At 43.7% G+C, this 20197-nt stretch overlaps 1 protein-coding gene across 2 annotated transcripts; it reads left to right on the top strand.

Moving 5' to 3' along the window:
- Nucleotides 1–273: 273 nt before the first annotated feature.
- LOC310993398 (homeobox-containing protein 1) lies at nucleotides 274–19748 on the top strand. 2 transcript variants are annotated; one of them, XM_083981735.1, is made up of 11 exons: nucleotides 275–1451; nucleotides 2638–2749; nucleotides 4694–5120; nucleotides 5463–5548; nucleotides 6843–6953; nucleotides 8148–8384; nucleotides 10707–10863; nucleotides 14483–14565; nucleotides 15598–15693; nucleotides 15836–15954; nucleotides 17676–19748. In XM_083981735.1, the coding sequence occupies exons 2-11, from the start codon at nucleotides 2668–2670 to the stop codon at nucleotides 17820–17822; spliced, it is 1545 nt and encodes a 514-aa protein (XP_083837861.1). In that variant the 5' UTR covers nucleotides 275–1451; nucleotides 2638–2667; the 3' UTR covers nucleotides 17823–19748. The 2 variants fall into 2 exon arrangements, with proteins under 2 accessions (XP_083837862.1, XP_083837861.1); XM_083981736.1 differs by lacking the exon at nucleotides 8148–8384 and having other exon boundaries at nucleotides 274–1451.
- The last annotated feature ends 449 nt before the right edge of the window (nucleotides 19749–20197 follow it).

Here is a 20197-nt window from a genome sequence, read left to right as displayed (position 1 = left end):
TAGTGGAACTTGTGATAGGAGACGCTCTCACTAACAGGCAGGAGAGGTATGAACCTCTTATAAATAGAAATCACAAATGGTATTGAGAAGCCCCCTGATGTGCTTATGCCACCTTTGTTTAAACACTGAACCACACAGAGCAGCATAATGCCGCCCCTGTGAGTGATTTCAGGTAGCATGCTGGTGCTGAAATCAGAGTTGTGACAAAACAGCATTTGTCCTGTAAAGCCGACTCCCCCTTTTACACAAAAAAAATGTCAATGTCTGTGACTACCTCCGCTCTCGGAACAACAATGACCCCCTCCCCTCCCCACCCCTCATTCTGGGTTTGTAGTGTACAATTAACGGCAGAATAAAGGCACAGCATTCCCACAGGTCTAGAGGCAGACAGATTGCTGAACATTAATTCACAGCCATACTGAAGTGTGTTCTAGAGAAATCTATACTCAGATTAATAGTTTCATATGTCATTGTGCATTCCTCCAGTTTCCATAAAAAGAAAAGCTTTGTCGCATGGTAGTTTGCTTCCATTAGGATGTGAACATGTGTGGATGTGTGCTAGAAAAAAAGCCAAGTGCCCATCCCATTATTAAATTCAGAGGTCCATAGAGAGCCACACCAAAATCAATTAATTTTAACCACTCACCTCTGGTATCAAGTAGCCTATATCATCCAACTTCATGTTAAATTGTAGCTGAAGCTTAAATTCCTTCACAGGACCTAAATCCAAAACCAGCTGCATTATTAGCTTATTTATATTATTATCATTATCATTTAATTATTATATATCTTGTGTGATCATAATAATTAGTGTTGATTATAATTCCCATTCTTGTTATTTCTTCAATAAACGCTTATAGACGTGACAGGCATCTTATCTGTAAATAGATCACAGACTTATGTAAAGAGACAGAGCCACTTATGTGTAGGGTGGTGCTGCGTCAAGGCAGACATATTTAGTGACATATTTTCCTTTGGCAGACAAAATAAGAGGATAAACTATTTAACTGCTGGAATGAGAGTAGCCTACAACTAAAGCTGCTTACAGTAGGTGTGTACATGCACGTTATGTTAACTTCAAAATAATGTAATCAAAATGTAACCTTTACTTTTACTGTGGTTTGGTTGTTTATGTTGATCTATGGTGTTTTATAGTGGGTACAGTATAACCGGAAATAATAATTATAATTTTTGCTTGCTTGACTGGTGTCGGGTGAGGGGTCATAAATTGAGACAGACTCCCACACTTGCATACAGTATTTCCCCACTGCACAGCTCAAAGACAATATGACCCTGCACCGTTCACCCTCTGGTCGCTAGTTAACCGTCAGCTCCACGCCGGGGAGTTACTTTCTTTACCGGGGGGGCGAGCGGACCGACACTTCCTCCACTGTTTTCACCGTCTTCCCTCCTCGTCCGGCCGGCTGCAGCTCTCTCCACAGCAACGGGAGGTAAGAGAGGTGCTCCGCGGTGGGACAATCTGCTGCTAGCTATCGGCTAACTTTGCTAGCTAGCGAGCTAACTCGTTAGCAACTGGCTGAGTTCCAGCTCCTCGAGCGAATACACTAAATATTTGTATTGCAGCCACGTTTAAACGTAAAGGTTTCGTTAACAGCAGACGTGTAAAATGTTGTCATGCTGTCATTTATACCGCCAGGGTTCAAGTTTTAGATAAGTTGATAACCGAGACAAGGCAGACTATCACCATCAAGTTAGCCAAACTGAATAGTTATTTCCTCTAACCTTCAAAATAAAAGTGTATGTTGCCTTGGCCCTTTAGGGACAATTGTTAAAAGTAGGAATGAACTGCAAGTTCACTTGTCAAAATTACTTTGAAATAGTGGCAAACTTTGTCCCTGTGCTTGTTATAGTCTGCATATAGTTTGTACAAACTTTATCAAATGGTTTTGTTTGGAACAATTATTAAATTATACCACATTCTCTGGTTACAATCAGGTAAAGTAAACATATAAACAAGTAACACTTTTCTTCCTCTTTTTGCTCTACATTCTTTTGAAGTGTGCAAAGTTCAGGACCGTACTGTGGGTTTGTGAAATAGAATGGGATTTTGCAATGTAGCCTATAACTTTTTACATGGTTGGTTGACTTTCTAAGTGAATACTCAATACACCAAAATTATGAATAATCATTTTAAGTCCATGGTAGACATCAGTGACAAAGGCATAACACCCCTCTGAGTTATTTTATACTCTATAATGTGTAGTGGTGGTATGCAGCCAAGGATTTGTCAAAAAGACATATGTTTCTCTCCCAACAAAAAGAGCAAGTAAGAATCCTTCTGTCTTCTCCTCTGGAAATATAATCATGTCGTTTTTCATCGTTTCTTCTCTTTTGACGGGACGCATGCTTTTATTGTGAATGTTACACTACAGTGCTTCCGCTTTGTATTTAGCTCACGCTGTCAAACTTAACACAGCCATCTCGCCGCCACCACCACCAGCTACGGATGATGAGGGGGGCTGGTGCTCAGGGGGGGGCACCAGGCAGAGTTGACGGCGTTAGCTTAGCCAACGTAGCCTGCTAGCGAGTTAACCCGCCGCTGCAGGTTCGCCAGCATGCTAGTAGAGGCAGCTGAGCCGCAGCACACTGCAGCAACTCTCCTGTCTTCCTCCGTAGAGGTCCAGCCGAGCTGAACTCCGCTGAGCCATGCGACAGTGGTGTGTCCCCGCTGCGACCCCACGCACCGAACCACTCCCGGGGCGCGTGTCCGTGTCACCCCCTCCACCAGGTAAGACAGCCCTCAATGACGGGGACACCGTTACACTTTGCCGTTTTTAAAAGCCAAAACATGTTTGTTATCTTTGTTCGGAGATTGTTTGATTTTGCACTAAAGAGAGCAGGGCATGTGAACACTGGAGGACTTCAACAACTTTAGCTCAGGTGGGACCTCGGCGGGTCCCGTAAACACAACATCTCAAACCCCAAATCTGGCAACCTAACTCTGTCCTGCTCGTCAGATTCACATAATCTGACAGTCAAGAAAAGTAGAGGCATCCCAGTGATCATTATCCTCCTGATCAGTTGTTTACACATCCCACTTAACAAGAGCAACTTTTTTTCATAGGAGTCCCTGCCCAGTTTGTTGTAGCTCACCACTGTGTTTTTGTTGGATGGCTTTGCAAAGTCATGAAATACCATGGCAATTTGAAGAGTTGGTTTAGATACATTTCCTAATAATATCAAGTTATGTCCCAAGTTTTCTCTCTTTCTTATAGGCAAGGTCATGTCAAACTGCCAAATTTTCTAATTTGGCATCATACAACATTTACTCTTAAATCACTAATGCAGACTGTTGAAGCTACGCTCTCCACAACTGTTATGTGCACAGGACAGGCAGGTAAAGAAAGTGAAAGGACAGACTTGACTAGGCTGAAGGCAGCTGATGTTTAGGCGATGTATGCCAGGGTGATCTTTCTTTAAATCCACCCTGGACAAATGGAGCAAGGTTAGCCCCAACTGTCTGTGCCAAGTGTTTTGAACGGGTGCCAAATTTTTTGAATGACCCAAGGGTTCTTCAGAGGAGAATGCAGTCTATTTCTTCTCCTTAAGTTGAGTTTTGTAAACCAGCTCTTGTGTCAGCAAGGGGTTATTGAGTAATAATTTGATAATGGCACACCTACAACACTTTGGTTATTTTCAGATTAAGTGCCGTGTTCAAGACAAATGGACCCCAAACAATAGAAGTGCGGCGTTTGAATCTGGCCTTGCGTGTTGCTTTTTTTATTTGTGTTTTCATCTATTAATAATCCTTTCATCAGTTATCAGTTTGTCGGGAGGTTTTTGAAAAAAGTCTGCGACATAGTCTCTAAATTTAAGGTCTATCAAAGGTGCTGAGTGGAGACAAATATAGCTGTATATGTCCTGCTAACGCTTTGTGAAACCTTGGGTTGCTGTTTATCTGTTGAGGATTCAACCCAGTCCCACACAAACCTTTGGTTTATTCAAGGGATAGTTCAATGTTTTGGAAAATTGGCCCATTTCCACAATCCCTATAGTTTTAGGAGTAGATTACCTTTTAATTGTTAGTGCAAGCTGTTTTTAGAATGGCAGAGCAGAGCCGCGAGCTGGCCAAAGCTATGCTACGGAGGCTTATGGAATTTCTTGGTTTCCCTCATCAAACTCATCAAATACACAATCCAACAACTCCAAAACGCTCTGGTGGACAAGTTGTGACCTGCACATTGTTTTCGAGGCAAAATAATGCAGAGACTGTTTACCCAAAAACTGCTCCTGATGGGAATGTGCATCAGCGGTTTTGCATGAATTTACCTTGAAAACAACTGTCTTGTAACGTTTTGTTATTATCTCATAGTGTGGTGAATGTGCAGGTCACAACTTGTCCACAAGAGCGTTTTGGAGTTGTTGGGTTGTGTATTTGATGACTTAGATGAGGGAAACCAAGAATCCCATGAGCCTCCATAGCATAGCTCTGAGCAGCTCTGCTCCGCCGTTCTAAAAATAGCTTGCACCGACAATTAAAGGTAACGAACCTACTCCTAACACTATAGGGATTATGGCAATGGGCCAATTTGCCAAAATGTTGAACTATCCCTTTAATGGAGCTACAGTTGGTTCATATTCACTTACAAAATTGGTGTTGTATTTCATTCAAGAAAAAGAAAAAGCCAGTCTCGAGTTCACTATGGTAACAAACCCTTCATTATGTATGCAGATGCCAGAATGGAGTGCTGCGAGGTGGAGCCCCGCTACACCATCGAACAGATCGACCTCCTGCAGCGCCTGCGTCTTTCCGGCATGACCAAACCTCAGATCATCCACGCCCTGGAGTCGCTGGAGCGGCTGGACCCGGACCACCGCCCATCGCACTGCGACTCTCACCCGGCCCCATCCAACAACACCCCGACCGCAGCCGCCCCGGCCCCGTCCTCGTCGTCGTCCTCCTCCTCCTCGCTGTCCCTGGCGTCGGCCACCACGCAGACGTCCGGCCTGGACGGCGCCGCGCTGTCCCCGAGCCACAGTTACGAGGCCTCGCCGCCGCCCCTCTACCCCCCCAGCGTGGCCGTTCAGAGGTCGTTCAGTTACGACATGATGGGAGAGGAGGAGTGGGACCTGGAGGAGAAGGTGGAGGAGTACATGAGGTGAGAAGGGGAGGAAGGAGGGAGGGGGATGGTTAATTGTTAAGAGAGAGCCATAGATGATTTAACACCAGGTGAGGATGAGTTGAAAAGAAACAGAATAGTAGAGACAAAGAGAGACTATTATAACATCAGATAATGACAGCTCCCGTCCCCAGAGGTGCAGACTGGTTCTACAGAATATTAGTGGAGTTAATTCAGGTCAGGTGTTCGGGGATGGCTGAGAAAAGAGAAGCATCAGTGAATAAGGTTAGGCAGAGCAAAGGCTCGTGCTTTAACCACAGTGCAGTGGTTCTCATGCCGAGGTTGGGTTTCTCGTTTTTTGCTTCTTTTTTTTTTTTACAGGAGAGACAGCAACCTAGTGAAGGAGGAGATCAAAACCTTCCTCAACAACCGCAGGATCTCTCAGGCGATCGTAGGCCAAGTCACAGGTACGCTGCTGCTTTCTCACGACGCCTTTGTGAACGGCTCCAGAGACGGGTGACACATGTCAGATGTCAGTCGCTGGCAGTTACGTGCAGCACACAGAGACGTGGGGGCGGGAATCTCCTCCTCCACTTTCACTTAGATTCAAACAAGACACATAATTGATTCTTGATTCATTAAATAGAAGGGAAACTATATTTAGCTTCTCACTCCAGTTCACTGAAAAGAAACATGAAACATAAATGTAACTGACTATCAACGATCAAAGTGGGTGAATGAATTTGAAACTTTTACCCACAGTGATTATGTTCCAGTTTTCTGCATGCATGAAAGTGTATGTTACTGGTTTCTATGTGTAGGATTTTCTGTTTCATTTCAGTTTTCATTGAATCACAGTATGAGAGAAAGAAAAGCAGAAAGTCCTTGAAAGAAAAAAAAAAAGATTAATTGATTATGAAAGTGATTGCTGATTGTTTTTCTGTCAACCAACTGATTGGTTAATCGAAAAATTACTTAGCTCAATAGAATTTCCTCGGCTGCATCTGTCATTGTCACTGTCTACATAACTCAACTCTACAGGCCTTTTACTTTGAAATCAAACACAACTGCCTGATCTGAGCTGGCTAGAATTTCAGTAGTTTTTCAAGTAGTTTCATTTAACTGAAGATGAATCACCCCTTCCCCTGGGCGAATAATAATTGGTCATATTTTAATAGATACTCAAAATATTTAGTGTAAATAATTAGTAATGTAATTATATTACACCTTAATAGTGTTGTGAAATGAATTAAAGCATAATACAGTGATTATTTCTCTGACAATTATCACACAAAGAAAACCTATAGGCTAATTGTGACATCCCTACACATGACTGAATGGTACAACAACCTCTTATCAACAACATTAGGTGAAATGAATAAATAAAATCTCACACAGGCTGCAGTGTAAATAAAACAATAGTGGGCTAAATGTGTCTGCCTGCTTATAGCCTTTGAATAATAATAGATGTAATAATGCAGTTAAGTAATAGGCAGGTTGGTATTGCCTGTGCCCCTTGCCCCTTTATATTCAAGATTCAACCAAATTCTACACTTCATGACACTTTCCATCACTTCACATGTCCTTAATTACACTATTGGCATGGAATTGTCTCCATTAGCTCTAACAGCAGTAGTCCACAGCTGGCGCGCAGCCCATCTCTTCCACAGAGTACAGATGCTGCCGGTTAGGTGCGCCATGAAATCAATCAAGTCTTTTGGCGTGTAAAGATAACGTGTCCTCCTGCCCTCACACACGCAGGCATCAGCCAGAGCTACATCTCCCAGTGGCTGCTGCAGCAGGGCCTGGAGATGAGCGACTCCAAGCGCAGAGCTTTCTACCGCTGGTACCTGCTGGAGAGGAACAACCCAGGTGAGACGGGGCCGCGGTGAAGAATAGGGCCATTACAGGGCCGATGAGTGGAGTGTAGATCGTTAGAAAGGATGATGAATGTGAGGCAGAGGAAGTCTAATGATGAGGAAGGTTGAATTTCAGCTTGATGTAACAGATTATAGATGCAGCGCTGCAGGAAGGCAGGCTGGTATTAAAGAAAATGTGACATTTCTTATGTTTCCTGAATGTGAACCACTGCTTGCTAACCTTCCCCTGACATCCTTACCCCACCCTCCACCCCCCTCTCCTCTGCTCTTGCATGGTACAAACCCACACACCTCTAATTTCCTCACGCTAACTCCCATCCCCTGTCCTCGAGGGCTGCGAGGTCAAGGAAGGACACGAGACAAATCTATAGTTTCAGAGCAAAGACAAACGATAAAGGTAGTCCTGTCACAGGAGATGCTGATCAATAATATTAAGGCTTCTGGTTTTGGAAATGAAACTTTAGCGGGTGGAGTGCGGTTTTCGTCCGTGCAGGCTAGAGTAACAGCTTTTGGGTCGGTTCTCCACGTCCAAGGGTACAGGGATACGTCGTCTGCTGGAGATGCTCACAGCTTGTTACCATGGTTTTTGCGTCAGACAGCGCACCCTCACGATAAATCACGTCAAAAAAGTCGCAATATTTTACGATTGCAGTTGTGTAAAACAAACCAAGCCACTGATGGACCATCTGCTGTCCCTGCTGCCTCCTTTCATCTTAATCTTTTATTCCCTCCCCCCTCCTCTTCCTCCTCCTCCTCCTCCTCCTCCTCCTCCTGCCCACCCCAAGCTCTTCCTTAGCTCCTCTGTAGTTCTCAGCCGTGATGCTGGAGGTACTCTGGTGCTGGTTTTCATTCCCACATGGCTAACAAGTAGGCTATTAACAACGATACTAACATTAACTACGTTTCTCTGCAATGTTTTCTAAAAAACCAAAGCGGTGACAGTGCTTTGCTTCTGACGTAGGTTCCTATTGACCTGAAAACTTAAAAGAAGCAGTCAATTTTTAAAAGAAAATTGGCAAATGCACTGAAATCAACACTTTTTATAAAAAAAGAAAAATATGACTGAAAATTGCAAGACAGGTCTACAGGAGTGTGTCAGTAAACCCAGAGAACCTGAACCTGTCTTAACAATCTACTCCGTGGCTTTTTGGCCCCTGCCTGACCATTGGTTTTGTCCCGACTGAAGGGCTGAGGTGGAGTGAAAGCCAGCACAGCGTGAGTCCCATGCCCAGGGCCAGGGGAGGGGACAGAGACAGAGACGGGACAGTAGCGGGGGCGAGCAGCAGCCTCCCCAACGTCCTCCCCAACCCCAACACCAACCTCAACCCCAACCCCGTGTGGAGCAGGCAGAGAGAGCTGCTGATGCACTTGCTGCCGTGGTACACTGCTGCTGCTGCCGCCGCCCAGGCCCAGGCCCAGCCAGGTAACCAGCCCCTCCCCCTGCCTCCCCCTCCCCAGGCCCAGCCCCCCCCGGCATCGGTAGCCTGCAGCAAGAGGCGCCTTCACACCGGCTGGCCTGCATGCCGTTAAACCCACGAGCACTTTGAAACACTGTTGATGAAGCAGAGGCTTGTAGCTCTAATGCTAAAACTGAAGTGGCTCCATATGATTCAAATCCTCTTGACTCTGCTGTATTAACAGAAAGCTCTTACAGGCTGTTGTTGTGGCTGAGTGTAAGCTCAGACATGGTGTAGTTTGATCAAGAAAGTAAAGACTGAGACAATAAACTACTTTTAGTCATATTATCCATCTTTATAAGCTAGAGCAGGGGTGTCAATCATACGGCCCACGGGCCAAAACCGGCCCACCAGAGGGTCCAGTCCGGCCTGTAGGATGAATTTTCCAAGTGTAAAAATTACATAGAAGACAAAAGAGGCATCATATTGTTGATATAGAACATGTTCTTCTCAAGTAATTTCAGGTTGTTGATAATGTTTTGTAAAAGAATAGTTCATAAACTGTAAACATCTGAAAGGGATAGTTTAACATTTTGGCAAATTGGCCCGCTGCCATAATCCCTATAGTTTTAGGAGTAGGTTCGTTACCTTTTAATTGTCGGTGCAAGCTATTTTTAGAATGGCGGAGCAGAGCTGCGAGCTGCTCAGAGATACACTACGGAGGCTGATGGAATTTCTTGGTTTCCCTCATCAAACTCATCTGGTGAACAAGTTGTGACCTGCACATTCACCACGCTATGAGATAATAACAATACGTTACGAGACTGAGTTGTTTTCAAGGCAAACTTGCTGAAAAAGTGCCCCTGACAGGGAACACGCATCAGAAATCTCGAAAACAACACTGTCTCTTCACATGACATTATTATCTCATAACGGGGTGAATGTGCAGGCCACAACATGTCCACCAGAGCGTTTTGGAGTTGTTGGATTGTGTATTTGATGAGTTTGATGAGGGAAACCAAGAAATCCTATGAGCCTCCGTAACGTAGCTCTGAGCAGTTCATTCTAGAACTAACTTGCACTGACAATTAAAGGAACAAACCTACTGCTAAGACTATATGGATTATTGCAATGGGCCAATTTGCCATAACGTTGAACTATCCTTTAAATTTCCCTGTACGTCTTTGCACTAAATAAACAAAGGGAAACATTTAGAGTTCTAGTTATTTATAGGTTATCATGTTGTTATTATACTGGTCCAGTCCAATTGCGCTGTATGTAGCCCCTGAACTAAAATGAGTTTGACACCCCTGAGCTAGAGCCTCTCAAATTTTAGTGGTGCAGCCTGATTTAGAAAATGACCTGTTGGAAAAGAGCTAAGAACACAGTGAGGAGTTGACCCAGTCCAAACCAGGAGCTCATTTCCTGTGACAGGCTACAACCATTCCCATTTATGATCAAAGAGACTTTGTCGTTGTGTGTTGTGAAGACCCCAGTGTTTATGCTGGAGATATGCAGTGTTACTGTCAACACCTGGTTCCACTTGGTTTTATTTGAACTGAATATTTGACCAGGATGAAAGTTTCTCAGAGAATCTTTTCATGTATTATGAATAAGACCACCCACAGGAAATAACATCAAGGTAAAAGATAAGCAATGGATGATTGGAAAATGTGTTATTTAATTATAACTGAGGCAGCAGGCAGACTTGTGTTATGTGTTAGGTTGCCCACATGTGATAACTTGCTGTGGGTGTCTCACTCTGCAACTTAAAGGGATAGTTCAACATTTTGGCAAATGGCTATGGCTATAGTTCTAGGAGTACTAGGTTCGTTACCTTTAATTGTCGATGCAAGCTATTTTTAGAACAGTGGAGCAGAGCCGCAAGCAGCTCAAAGCTACGCTACGGAGTCATGCAAAACCGCTGATGCGTGTCCCCTTTGGGGGCAGTTTTTCGGCAAGCAGTCTCTGCATTTCCCTCAAAAACAACTCTGTCTCATAACGTTCCATTATTATCTCATAGCGTGGTGAATGTGCAGGTCACAACTTGTCCACCAGAGCGTTTTGGAGTTGTTGGATTGTGTATTTGATGAGTTTTGAGGGAAACTAAGAAATTCCATTAGCCTCCGCAGCGGCTCTGCTCCGCCGTTCTAAAAATAGCTTGCACCGACAATTAAAGGTAACGAACCTACTCCTAAAACTATTAGGATTATGGCAATGGGCCAGTTTGTCAAAATGTTGAACTATCTCTTTAAGATCCATCTCCTGTCTGAACATCATCACTTTCATTTTTGTTTTCACAAACTCTCAACAGTCAAATTTTTCCTGGTGTCTTGTCTCCGCCTCAGGTGCCACCTTATCAATGCGATCTTTGGTAAAAGAGGAACCCGATTGGAGGACGGGGATCATGTCCGGCGACAGAGCGGGGATGGTGGGCGGGCCGCTGAGGCTGCGTAGAGGAAGCAGGTTCACCTGGAGGAAGGAGTGCCAATCAATCATGGAGAGGTGAGAGAGCGTCTGGATGTACTTCAAAAAGGAGACGAGCTCTGTTTGTGTTGCGTTCATGTCCCATGGGAAAAGGGTGTAAAATGAAGATTTCCTCAGTTCCACAGTTACATTGACTTCCTTCAAGTGAAGCAGATTTTTTCTGGATATGAAATGAACCTGGGCTGAACAATTAACGCAACATCCAAATCTGTAGAGCTACAGTTACAATGTGTCACAACAGACCAGAACTGAAGCGCTGCTTATGAATCATAATATTCTCTGGAGTCTAGATGTCAGGGTCATCCTGTTAAAGCGATCCGGTCGTTTTGGCTAATGCTGCGTACCAGGCAGGCTTTTGAAACCGTAAATTACAGCTTCAAGTCACAACTTACGATTTTGTAGCGTTCCAGGCAACCCACTCGTGTTTTTCCGACCTGTTTTACCTGTGAAAGTCACTATAACGGCCACTCGTAACTTCCGACCCGTGAACTCGTACCAGATCGAACTGGTATGACTTCACAGGTCGGAAAAACACGAGTTACGAGTTTCCTTGAACGCACCATAACAGTCCTTGTCCCTACGTTGCCACATTCACGGCGTCCCTTGGCTGCACACACAGCCCTGCATGCCGTTCTCTCTCCTCATTGGATAAAAACTGTAGGATACGAGAAAAGTTTTCTCCTCGGCTCAGAGCAGAGCAGAGGGACTGAGAGACCCGTGTTTCGGTCCAAACACTCTATGTAAGTGATTGCTGTCGGAAGATATAACTATTTAAGACTTATATTAAAGCAGAAGTAAGTGATATATTTGTGTTAATATAAGTCTTAAATAGTTATATCTTCTGACAGCAATCACTTACATAGAGTGTTTGGTCTGAATCACGGGTCTGTCAGTCCCTCTGCTCTGCTCTGAGTCGAGGAGAAAACATTTATCGTATCCTACAGTTTTTATCCAATGAGGAGAGAGAACGGCATGCAGGGCTGTGTGTGCAGCCAAGGGACGCCGTGAATGTGGTGACGTAGGGACGAGGACTGTTATGGTGCGTTCAAGGAAACTCGTTTTTTTCCGACCTGTGAAGTCGTACCAGTTCGATCTGGTACATAGACTGTACAAAAAGACGTACTGGTACGATTTCACGAGTCGGAAGTTACGAGTGGCCGTTATAGTGACTTTCACTGGTAAAACAGGTCGGAAAAACACGAGTGGGTTGCCTGGAACGCTACAAAGTCGTAAGTTGTGACTTGAAGCTGTAATTTATGATTTCAAAAGCCTGCCTGGAACGCAGCATTAGCGAAAACGACCGGATCACTCACTTCTGCTTTAACACAAATATATCACTTACTTCTGCTTTAATTCAACAACAATCACATCATCATTTTTACATTTTAATTCACTGTAATTTGAAAACACAAATGACCATTCTAACTGAAATAGTGACTGGCATTGCAATTATCTGCCGAAATAATATTGCATCAGGATTTTTTTTTCCCATATTGTTCAGGCACAGCTGCAACTAATCTTTCTTTTGCAATTTATCATTTCATCATTTTGTCTGTGAACTATCCAAATGAAAGGAAGAATTTCCAATAGACCAATGTGGCATCTACACATCTGTCTCTTGTGCAAAGTCCTGATATATATTGAGTGTTCAGTTTGATTTGCTGTAAACAGATGCATCACTTACTGAGTTTTGCACCAAATGTTGAAAAGGAGTTCCTGTCCAACCATGCTTTACTATAAACCCCAATCTCCACTGACTCTGTCTCCGCTCCGTTCCGACTCCATTGTGAACGCCGCAGCAATTTGCTTCCATTCAAGCCAATCGGAGCATTTCCGGCCACGTGTGCTGCATCGTAGCTCCGGCGGTCCGGTGGAAATACACAGTCTATTTTTACCAGATGACAGAGCCATCACGCATCAATACACATCGATTAGATCGCCCTGCACTGGAAGTCCAACACACAGAGCATCCGGTAAATTTCAAAATAAAACAACAAACAACTTTCCGATCGTGAATCATCACTTTGTCAACTTTAGTTTCAAGCAACAACTCATCAATCAATCAGAGCTCACAGGACGTCATGGATGAAAAAACATTAGCCCAATCATGGAGGTGGAACACCACAATAGCCTATTTTATGATACTACACAAACAGAAAGTAATAAAATACCGCAGAGTAAGTAAGTAGCCTAATGGCGCTTTTCCACTAGCGCGGTACGGCACGGCTCTACCCGTTTTTTTTTTCTTTTCCACTAGCCCCTAGTACCTGGTACCAGGTACTATTTTAGTACCGTCTCGGCCCTGGTTCCAAGCGAGCCGAAGCGATACTAAAACGTGACGTCAGCCAACTGCCTTCCACTGATTGGGCAGAGCGTCGTCACTGGAAGAGTCACAAGCGCGACGTCCGACATGACAATCAAACCCGGAAATTTCAAAAACACAGCGGCAACAGAAAATTCACCTCAGAAAGGCAAAGTGACCTGTTGTTTACATTTTATTCTCACTTTATTCACGGCTATTGTCACGATAGTTTGTTGTTCTCTCGTGATCTCGGGTCTCCAGAGCCCAGAGCCGCTGGAGACCCGATGGATTGGAGAAGCGACGCATCCAGATGGCGAGGGCTTGATAGGTCAAACGGGGCTATACCGCATCGGAGTCAGTGGAAATTGGGGGTAAGACCTCCTGTCAATACTTGAAAAAGTCAACCATAAGTCCTCAGACTGTCCTTCCCATGTGACAGGAGGGAAGCCTCAGTATGAAGAACCTCCTTCCGGGTCTTACTGTGACTTTTTGCCTGGTGCAGAAGCATTGGGTTTCTGATGCAGTTTTCTGATAGGGTGTATTATGTCGGTGCTCCTCTGTCCCAGACTGTCTTCTCAGAAAGATACAGAGAAAGAGGAGTAGGCATTCCTCTCTACCCGCTGCTGGCAATTGATTTCTCTATTACATGGTTGCTGTAAGTAGAGGGTGCAGACTGGCCACTCGCAGTAATAAGACCACACAGGGCCTCAGACAACACTCACCAGCAGTGCCCTCGGATTACGCAATCCCTCTGCAGTGCTGATCCCTATGAGCTAGTTTAGACCCAAGGACGATAAAGTAGAGGTGAAACCGATGTCGAGTGTGTGTGTGTGTGTTTGCGAGTGTGTGTGTGCAAGACAGAATGAACAGGATAGGTCAACCCAGAGGGTAAGAGGATAAGAGGGCTTGAAGAAATTGATCAGTGTGTTTTGTAATGTGAGATACTGATTCTCTCTCAGTCATGGAGGGTGAGGAAGGAAAAAAATGTTTTTACCTGGGTACCTACATTTCTGTTTTTACCAGAGAGCCTTCATATTTATAGGCCTAAGAGGGGATTTAAGTGGGTAAAGCTTTAATTGCAGAAATTAATCCACTTAATGCATCCATTAATCTATTCCTTTACAGCGAGTCCCTCTCCTGATGCTCCTCCGCTGTGTAAATATTGTCCTCTCTCTCCTCCGGTTCAATACAAAAGACTAAAAGTTGATGAGGTGTAAAATGAGGGCGTAACTAGCGCTGCTCAGACCGGTGCCGTCTCCTGATGAATGCGGAGCCGGGGGTGATGTCATGTGATTTAAAGCATTTCCAATACCGCGGCTGTTTGTCTTCCTCCAGTTTCTTCATGGAGAACCAGTATCCGGACGAAGCCAAGCGGGAGGAGATCGCCAGTGCCTGTAACTCCGTCATTCAGAAGCCAGGTACTCGGAGACAGTTTTCAGTGCACCGGGCCCGTTTCTGTCAGAAGTGACCCAGGGAAACGTCTAAAAATAGGCATCTAAAAAATGGCATGCTGCATACTTGATCTGTATTAGTTCTGATGCGTTGACTAGTCAGGAGATTAGGTAATCAAAGGCAGTTTTGAACATTGATCATTTCAGTTGATTTATGTCGGTGAAAACACCAGATCTTTGCTGTTTCCAGCCCCTAGAATATAAAAGGTTTGCTCATATCATTGTACATACTATATTTTTAGACTGTCCATCAGTAGCACCTCCCAGTAGTAGTGTCTTAAAAGGATAGTTCAACATTTTGGCAAATTCACCCATTGCCATAATCCCTATAGTCATTACCCTTACGCTATGAAATAATTATGTAACATTACGACAAATGAAGCAAATACTCAGAACTACTTGCGCTTTTGAAATCACTCCGCCCAGCAGCCATGTCTGGAATGTAGTTCCCGCTATGCATTTGCCTCGAAAACAACTCTGTCTTGTAATGTTACATTATTATCTCATAGTGTGGTGAATGTGCAGGTCACAACTTCTCCACAAGAGCACTTTGAATTTGTTTGAGAGGGGACCTGTACCATTCACCTCCATTGTGTTCGCTGAGCAGCTCACGTCTCTGCCCCGCTGATCTCAAAACAACATGCACCAATAATTAATGGTAATGCACCTACTCCTATGACTATAGGTATTATGGCAATGGGCAAATTTGCCTAAATGTTGAACCATCCCTTTAAGAGTGTAGGTAGCAGCATTATTACAATGTTTTTTAACGCTTTATTTATAGATCATTTTCATATTTCAGTACAGAGATTGAAAAAGTTAAAACAAAAGACAAATACAAAACACTGAACAATTACACAAATTAAAGGTCCAGGGGTGATCTGTATATCCAAAAGACTAAATACCATACACAACCTGATGGAGTGGCAAAACCAAAAAACATGGGCCTGGTCACAGCATTATTTTAACATTAACTGTGTATTTTGTGACATCTCTCAGGTTGTAAGCTGTCCGAGTTCGAGCGTGTGACGGCGTTGAAGGTGTACAACTGGTTTGCCAACCGCCGGAAGGAGATGAAAAGGAGAGCGAATATTGGTGAGGACATGATAACTCGCCTCACGTGTCATGATTGCAGGCCTGTGGCCACGCTTGTCCCCGTCTGTGGACGGCAGAACAGCTTGCACGGACATTTATGCTTCCTGTGTTTCCATTCTCCACTGTTGGCGAACACGACTAGAGGCTGCCATTTTGGAAAGCCACGGAATTGAGGTGCCAAGCCCGAGCTGCCACTCGAACGGCGAGGAGGGAGAGATGCAGGAGTTTGCCGATCAGGTGACCCACCGATTCTCAGAACAAGTAAGTCGCCATGGAGACAGGAAACTAGACAACCAGTTGTATGATCGATAGGCTCTGATCATGGTTCTTTAAATCTGTTGGTTTAAGCAGGTTTCGCACTAAGAATAATTACACTTTGACTGTGTTTCCATACCTGAAACTGTGGACCAAACTGAACCAGGGTTCACGTGTTTGTTACATTGTGTACATTTGATCACAATGCAGGTTTGCATCTCCCTAAACTTGACCCTCATTGGTTTATAGACAGGGGAGCATTTGTTGCCAGTTCTTCTGCTCTCAGAAAATAATTAGAAATGTTCAACATTGTTGAAAATTGTCCACAGTCATCAGGAGTGATCATGAGTCAGAACAGCAGATGTAACGATTATGTACTGTATGTTTGCATTCATGCAACGTAGAAAATTAAATCAAGCAGGGATGACTGTGAAAATAAGTAGAACCACTGGATTTTATAATTGCTTGAAAATATACAGTATGACTGAAATTGTCCTTTGGTGTGTAGTAGGCACCTAAATGAATAACACCTAAATGTGTTATTCATGGGCGATAAGCTGTGCTAGTGAGACAGCAGAGATGTGCATAAATGCCCTGCAGCTATAATAAACATTAGCAGCACCACCTGTGATTAGAGATATATGCTACAAGAAGCCTGTAATGATGCCGATTGCGTAATTTGTAGCAGCATATCACACACCGACTTCGTCTCTGCTGTGTTTTGTGTTATCTTGCTGCTCTGACATGAACATAACATCAGCCTCTGTCTTTCCTCTGCTGGTGATATTCTTGGCATCACTGCTCACATGTTAACATTCGAGCCAGGCCAGTGGTAGGTGGGCCTACGCTTCTGTTTACTACACCCAGAACAAATGGAGAAGTTGCCAGAGGTCAGGAGGGGCTGCAGCACAGACTTGAGCCAGCTGCTGGCAGAGTCACATAAACACAGTCTGTTAAGCTTCCTGAGCCGCTCGGCTAAACTTACAAGCTGACCTAGTCAGAAACTGCTTATGGGGACATTAAAGGGATAGTTCAACATTTTGGCAAATCCGCCTATTGCCATAATCCCTACAGTCATAGAGGTAGGTTAATTACCTTTAATTGTCAGTGCATGTTGTTGCCTTTCCCTCATCAAACTCATCAAATACACAATCCAACAACTCCAAACGCTTATGGAGAAGTTGCACATTCACCACGCTGTGAAATAATAATGTAACATTACGAGACATAGTTGTTTTTGAGGCAAATGCATAGTTCGTACTACATTACAGACACGGCTGCTGGGCGGAGTGATTTCAAAAGCGCAAGTAGTTCCGACTATTTGCCTAATGTCATGTGTGTAATGTTACATGATTATTTCATTCCTGAAATGGTGAATGAGCAGGTCTCAACTTCTCCACGAGAGTGTTTTGGAGTTGTTGGATTGTGTATTTGATGAGTTTTGAAGGACAGGGGACCTGTACCATTCACCTCCATTGTGTTCGCGGAGCAGCTTGCGTCTCTGTCCCACTGATCTCAAAACAACATGCACTGACAATTAAAGGTAATGAACCTACTGCTATGACTATAGGGATTATGGCAATAGGCGAATTTTCCAAAATGTTGAACTATCCCTTTAAGGCTGTTTGTTTAAAGTAACAATCTAAAAGGGAGGGCAGTAGATAACAACAGGAAAGCTGCTAAATTCCTTATATTTTGTTCTCATATCTCCTGTGACTTTTCCTCAGGAAGACGCATCTTCCCAAAGGATCGTAGACCAACAAGACCCCTCCTCACTGGCTACTACCGAGGTGGCAGCCCTGCCAAGCCCCACCCCTCAGGTCCTGGAACAGAAAGAAGAGGATTCAAAAAGGGAGACTGTGGATGAGGAGTGACCAAAGCCGGTGTAGTGTTACATCATCATATTTGATTTTTTTTTTTTAACCAGATGAAATAGGAAAACAATAAGTGGCGGCTCCTCCTCTTCCTCCTAATCCTCATCCACCACCCATGCAGAGCCTTTGGGGCCCGTGACACCCAAAAATCAAAGGGAGAAGGGTGCTGAATCTTGCTGAGGTGCCTCTGATGGTAAGGAGGCCACTGTATTTATCAACAGTAATCCTGCTTATATTAACTGCAATATACAGTATATATAAATATATATATATCTCAATATATAGAGCATTCCAAGATGGTATTAAAAAGCCTAAATTCCTTAGAGGGAGAATTATGTAAAGGATACCTCGCCCGTTTGAAGCTAAGCCTTTCTGTTGTCTTCGCTACATGCCTTCTTTTAGCTTTTCTCAGAGTGGTAGTTGGACGGACTGTGGTGACATGAACGTGCTGAGCCTGCAGGTCAGGTTGTGCAGGGTGGGGGGGATAAACAAGTATAAGATCAAGGACACGGGTCTGTTGTGGCAAGAATTCCCTCTCTGCTCGCTCGAACGTCTCCGACCCCCATCCGGTTCACGAGACCACAATCGATCAATCGATCGGGCAAACAGGTCGATCAATCAGCGCTGTTCGCTATCAAATCCGTAAAGCCCTGAGGGACAACTGGAATCTCAGGTAATCCCAAACAATGGTGGATAAAGACGGTGAGGAACTGCACCAGGTTTCTTTTTGTGTCTTAACACAATGCTTTTTGTTTTTTCTTCATCTTAACTGTATTTAACCAAAACTGGATGTGTTATTTATACCTTTTTATATTAGCAAAACAAGCCTAGGATGATATATATACATATATATATCATAGTGTCTCTTTGTCATCAAATGGTCTTCTTTGTTATACTGAATGCTGCTCTGGTCATTTTTGTAGTCTACCCTCATTTCACAATCTGTCTCAAACCTCAACTCAGCCAGTGAAGCTAGACTAACTGCATAAGTCTACTCTGATGAACCTGTTTTTTTTTTCTCTTTTATTTCTTTTTTTTAACGTTTGAAAGAACGCTAAAGACAAATGTGATAAAAACAAAAACATAATGTGTAGGCCTACATGCTACAAGCACCTTCTCTCCTATTGGAATAAGCTAAAGCTTAAAGCTCTTGTACGTTGTTCCGACTGCAAAGCTGCACTTCAAAGTGGATCTCACTATAACTGAAAGAGGAGGGAGCGACGCAGACATCTTCCCCTGCATCTGGACCCAGACATGTACATAACCCAGATCATATACACGTCTATGGGTGCTTTCCTTCCAAATACAGTAGCAGTATATAGAAAACTGTTATTTGTCAGACTTGAAATAACGAATAGCTGACGTAAACTCTCTGCATCATGTAGTCCCTTATATTCACTGGCCCAAGGCCTTGGGGAGTCACTCCCCACATTGTTCATGAAATGGACAAAGACGCTTGTTCTCAAACGGCCCCACACCGGGGCCGCTAACATGTTACCTCCTATTGCCAAAGCTATGCCAAGGTAGAGAAGAGCTACAGAAACCTGTGCTTACAGGAGCAGGATACGACACAGTCACAACACTATAGATATACAGTACGTGATAGAATAGTATATTTGCTCAGTACAACACTAGCCAACTCTAGCTTACCTCAGAATAAACTGTGTGTCATGAATGTGTTACAAGCTGACTGTCGCGGGAAACACGGCGACAGCGCAGCAGCCATTATTGTGACTGTCTATGATACGGAGCAGTGTTATGTAGCATTTATGACGGTGGGGTTTTCCCCTGTGGTGTTAACGTAGACTCAACCTCAGACAGGTCACTCGTCCAGCTTTGGACAAGGAACCTCCCCCCCTCCCCAAAGCTGCACGCTGTTTCTGATGAATATGCTCCTCTCTATCTGCTTTTATCTGACAATGAGAAAACAATAACAATAATAAAAGTGTAAACAATCAGTATGGGGTGTCTTGGTTTATTTGAATTGAATTGAATAAACTTTATTAATGCAGAGGGAAAGTCTTGGTGCCAGCAGCCCATTCATACATTCAATCGAACAACGACATAACAATAAATAGACAGAATAAATAAATAAAACAAACGGCATCTTTAAAAATAGATCTACAATTATTGCTAATCACTAAAACGGTATAAACGTGTATCAAACCTAAGTGCATAAAACAAAAGTGCTTTAAGAGTCTCACTCCTACCAACTATGTCCCACCTTACACTATAGTGAGTTACAGAGCTCAGATTCAGAAATGAGCAAAGTCATGGTTTAATATAAATAAATCATTAAATCTAAGCAAAACAAAAATAATGGTATTTGGGAATTGCAGTAAAATTTAGCAAATAAAGGTTCAAATAGACCGTAG

This window comes from Trachurus trachurus (assembly GCF_905171665.1).
Source record: "Trachurus trachurus genome assembly, chromosome: 11".
In the NCBI taxonomy this organism is placed as follows: domain Eukaryota; kingdom Metazoa; phylum Chordata; class Actinopteri; order Carangiformes; family Carangidae; genus Trachurus; species Trachurus trachurus.
The sequence above is the reverse complement of the archived record's forward strand: the minus strand, read 5'-3'. Positions and strand labels throughout refer to the sequence as shown.

What these genes read in the sequence shown, in the direction of transcription:
- LOC310993398 (XM_083981735.1), top strand. Translation starts at nt 2,668, where the DNA reads ATGCGACAGTGGTGTGTCCCCGCTGCGACCCCACGCACCGAACCACTC. An exon ending in AAGGTGGAGGAGTACATGAG is followed by an intron (nt 5,121 to 5,462) that starts GTGAGAAGGGGA and finishes TTTTTTTTACAG; the next exon opens with GAGAGACAGCAACCTAGTGA. An exon ending in CTCCGTCATTCAGAAGCCAG is followed by an intron (nt 14,566 to 15,597) that starts GTACTCGGAGAC and finishes GACATCTCTCAG; the next exon opens with GTTGTAAGCTGTCCGAGTTC.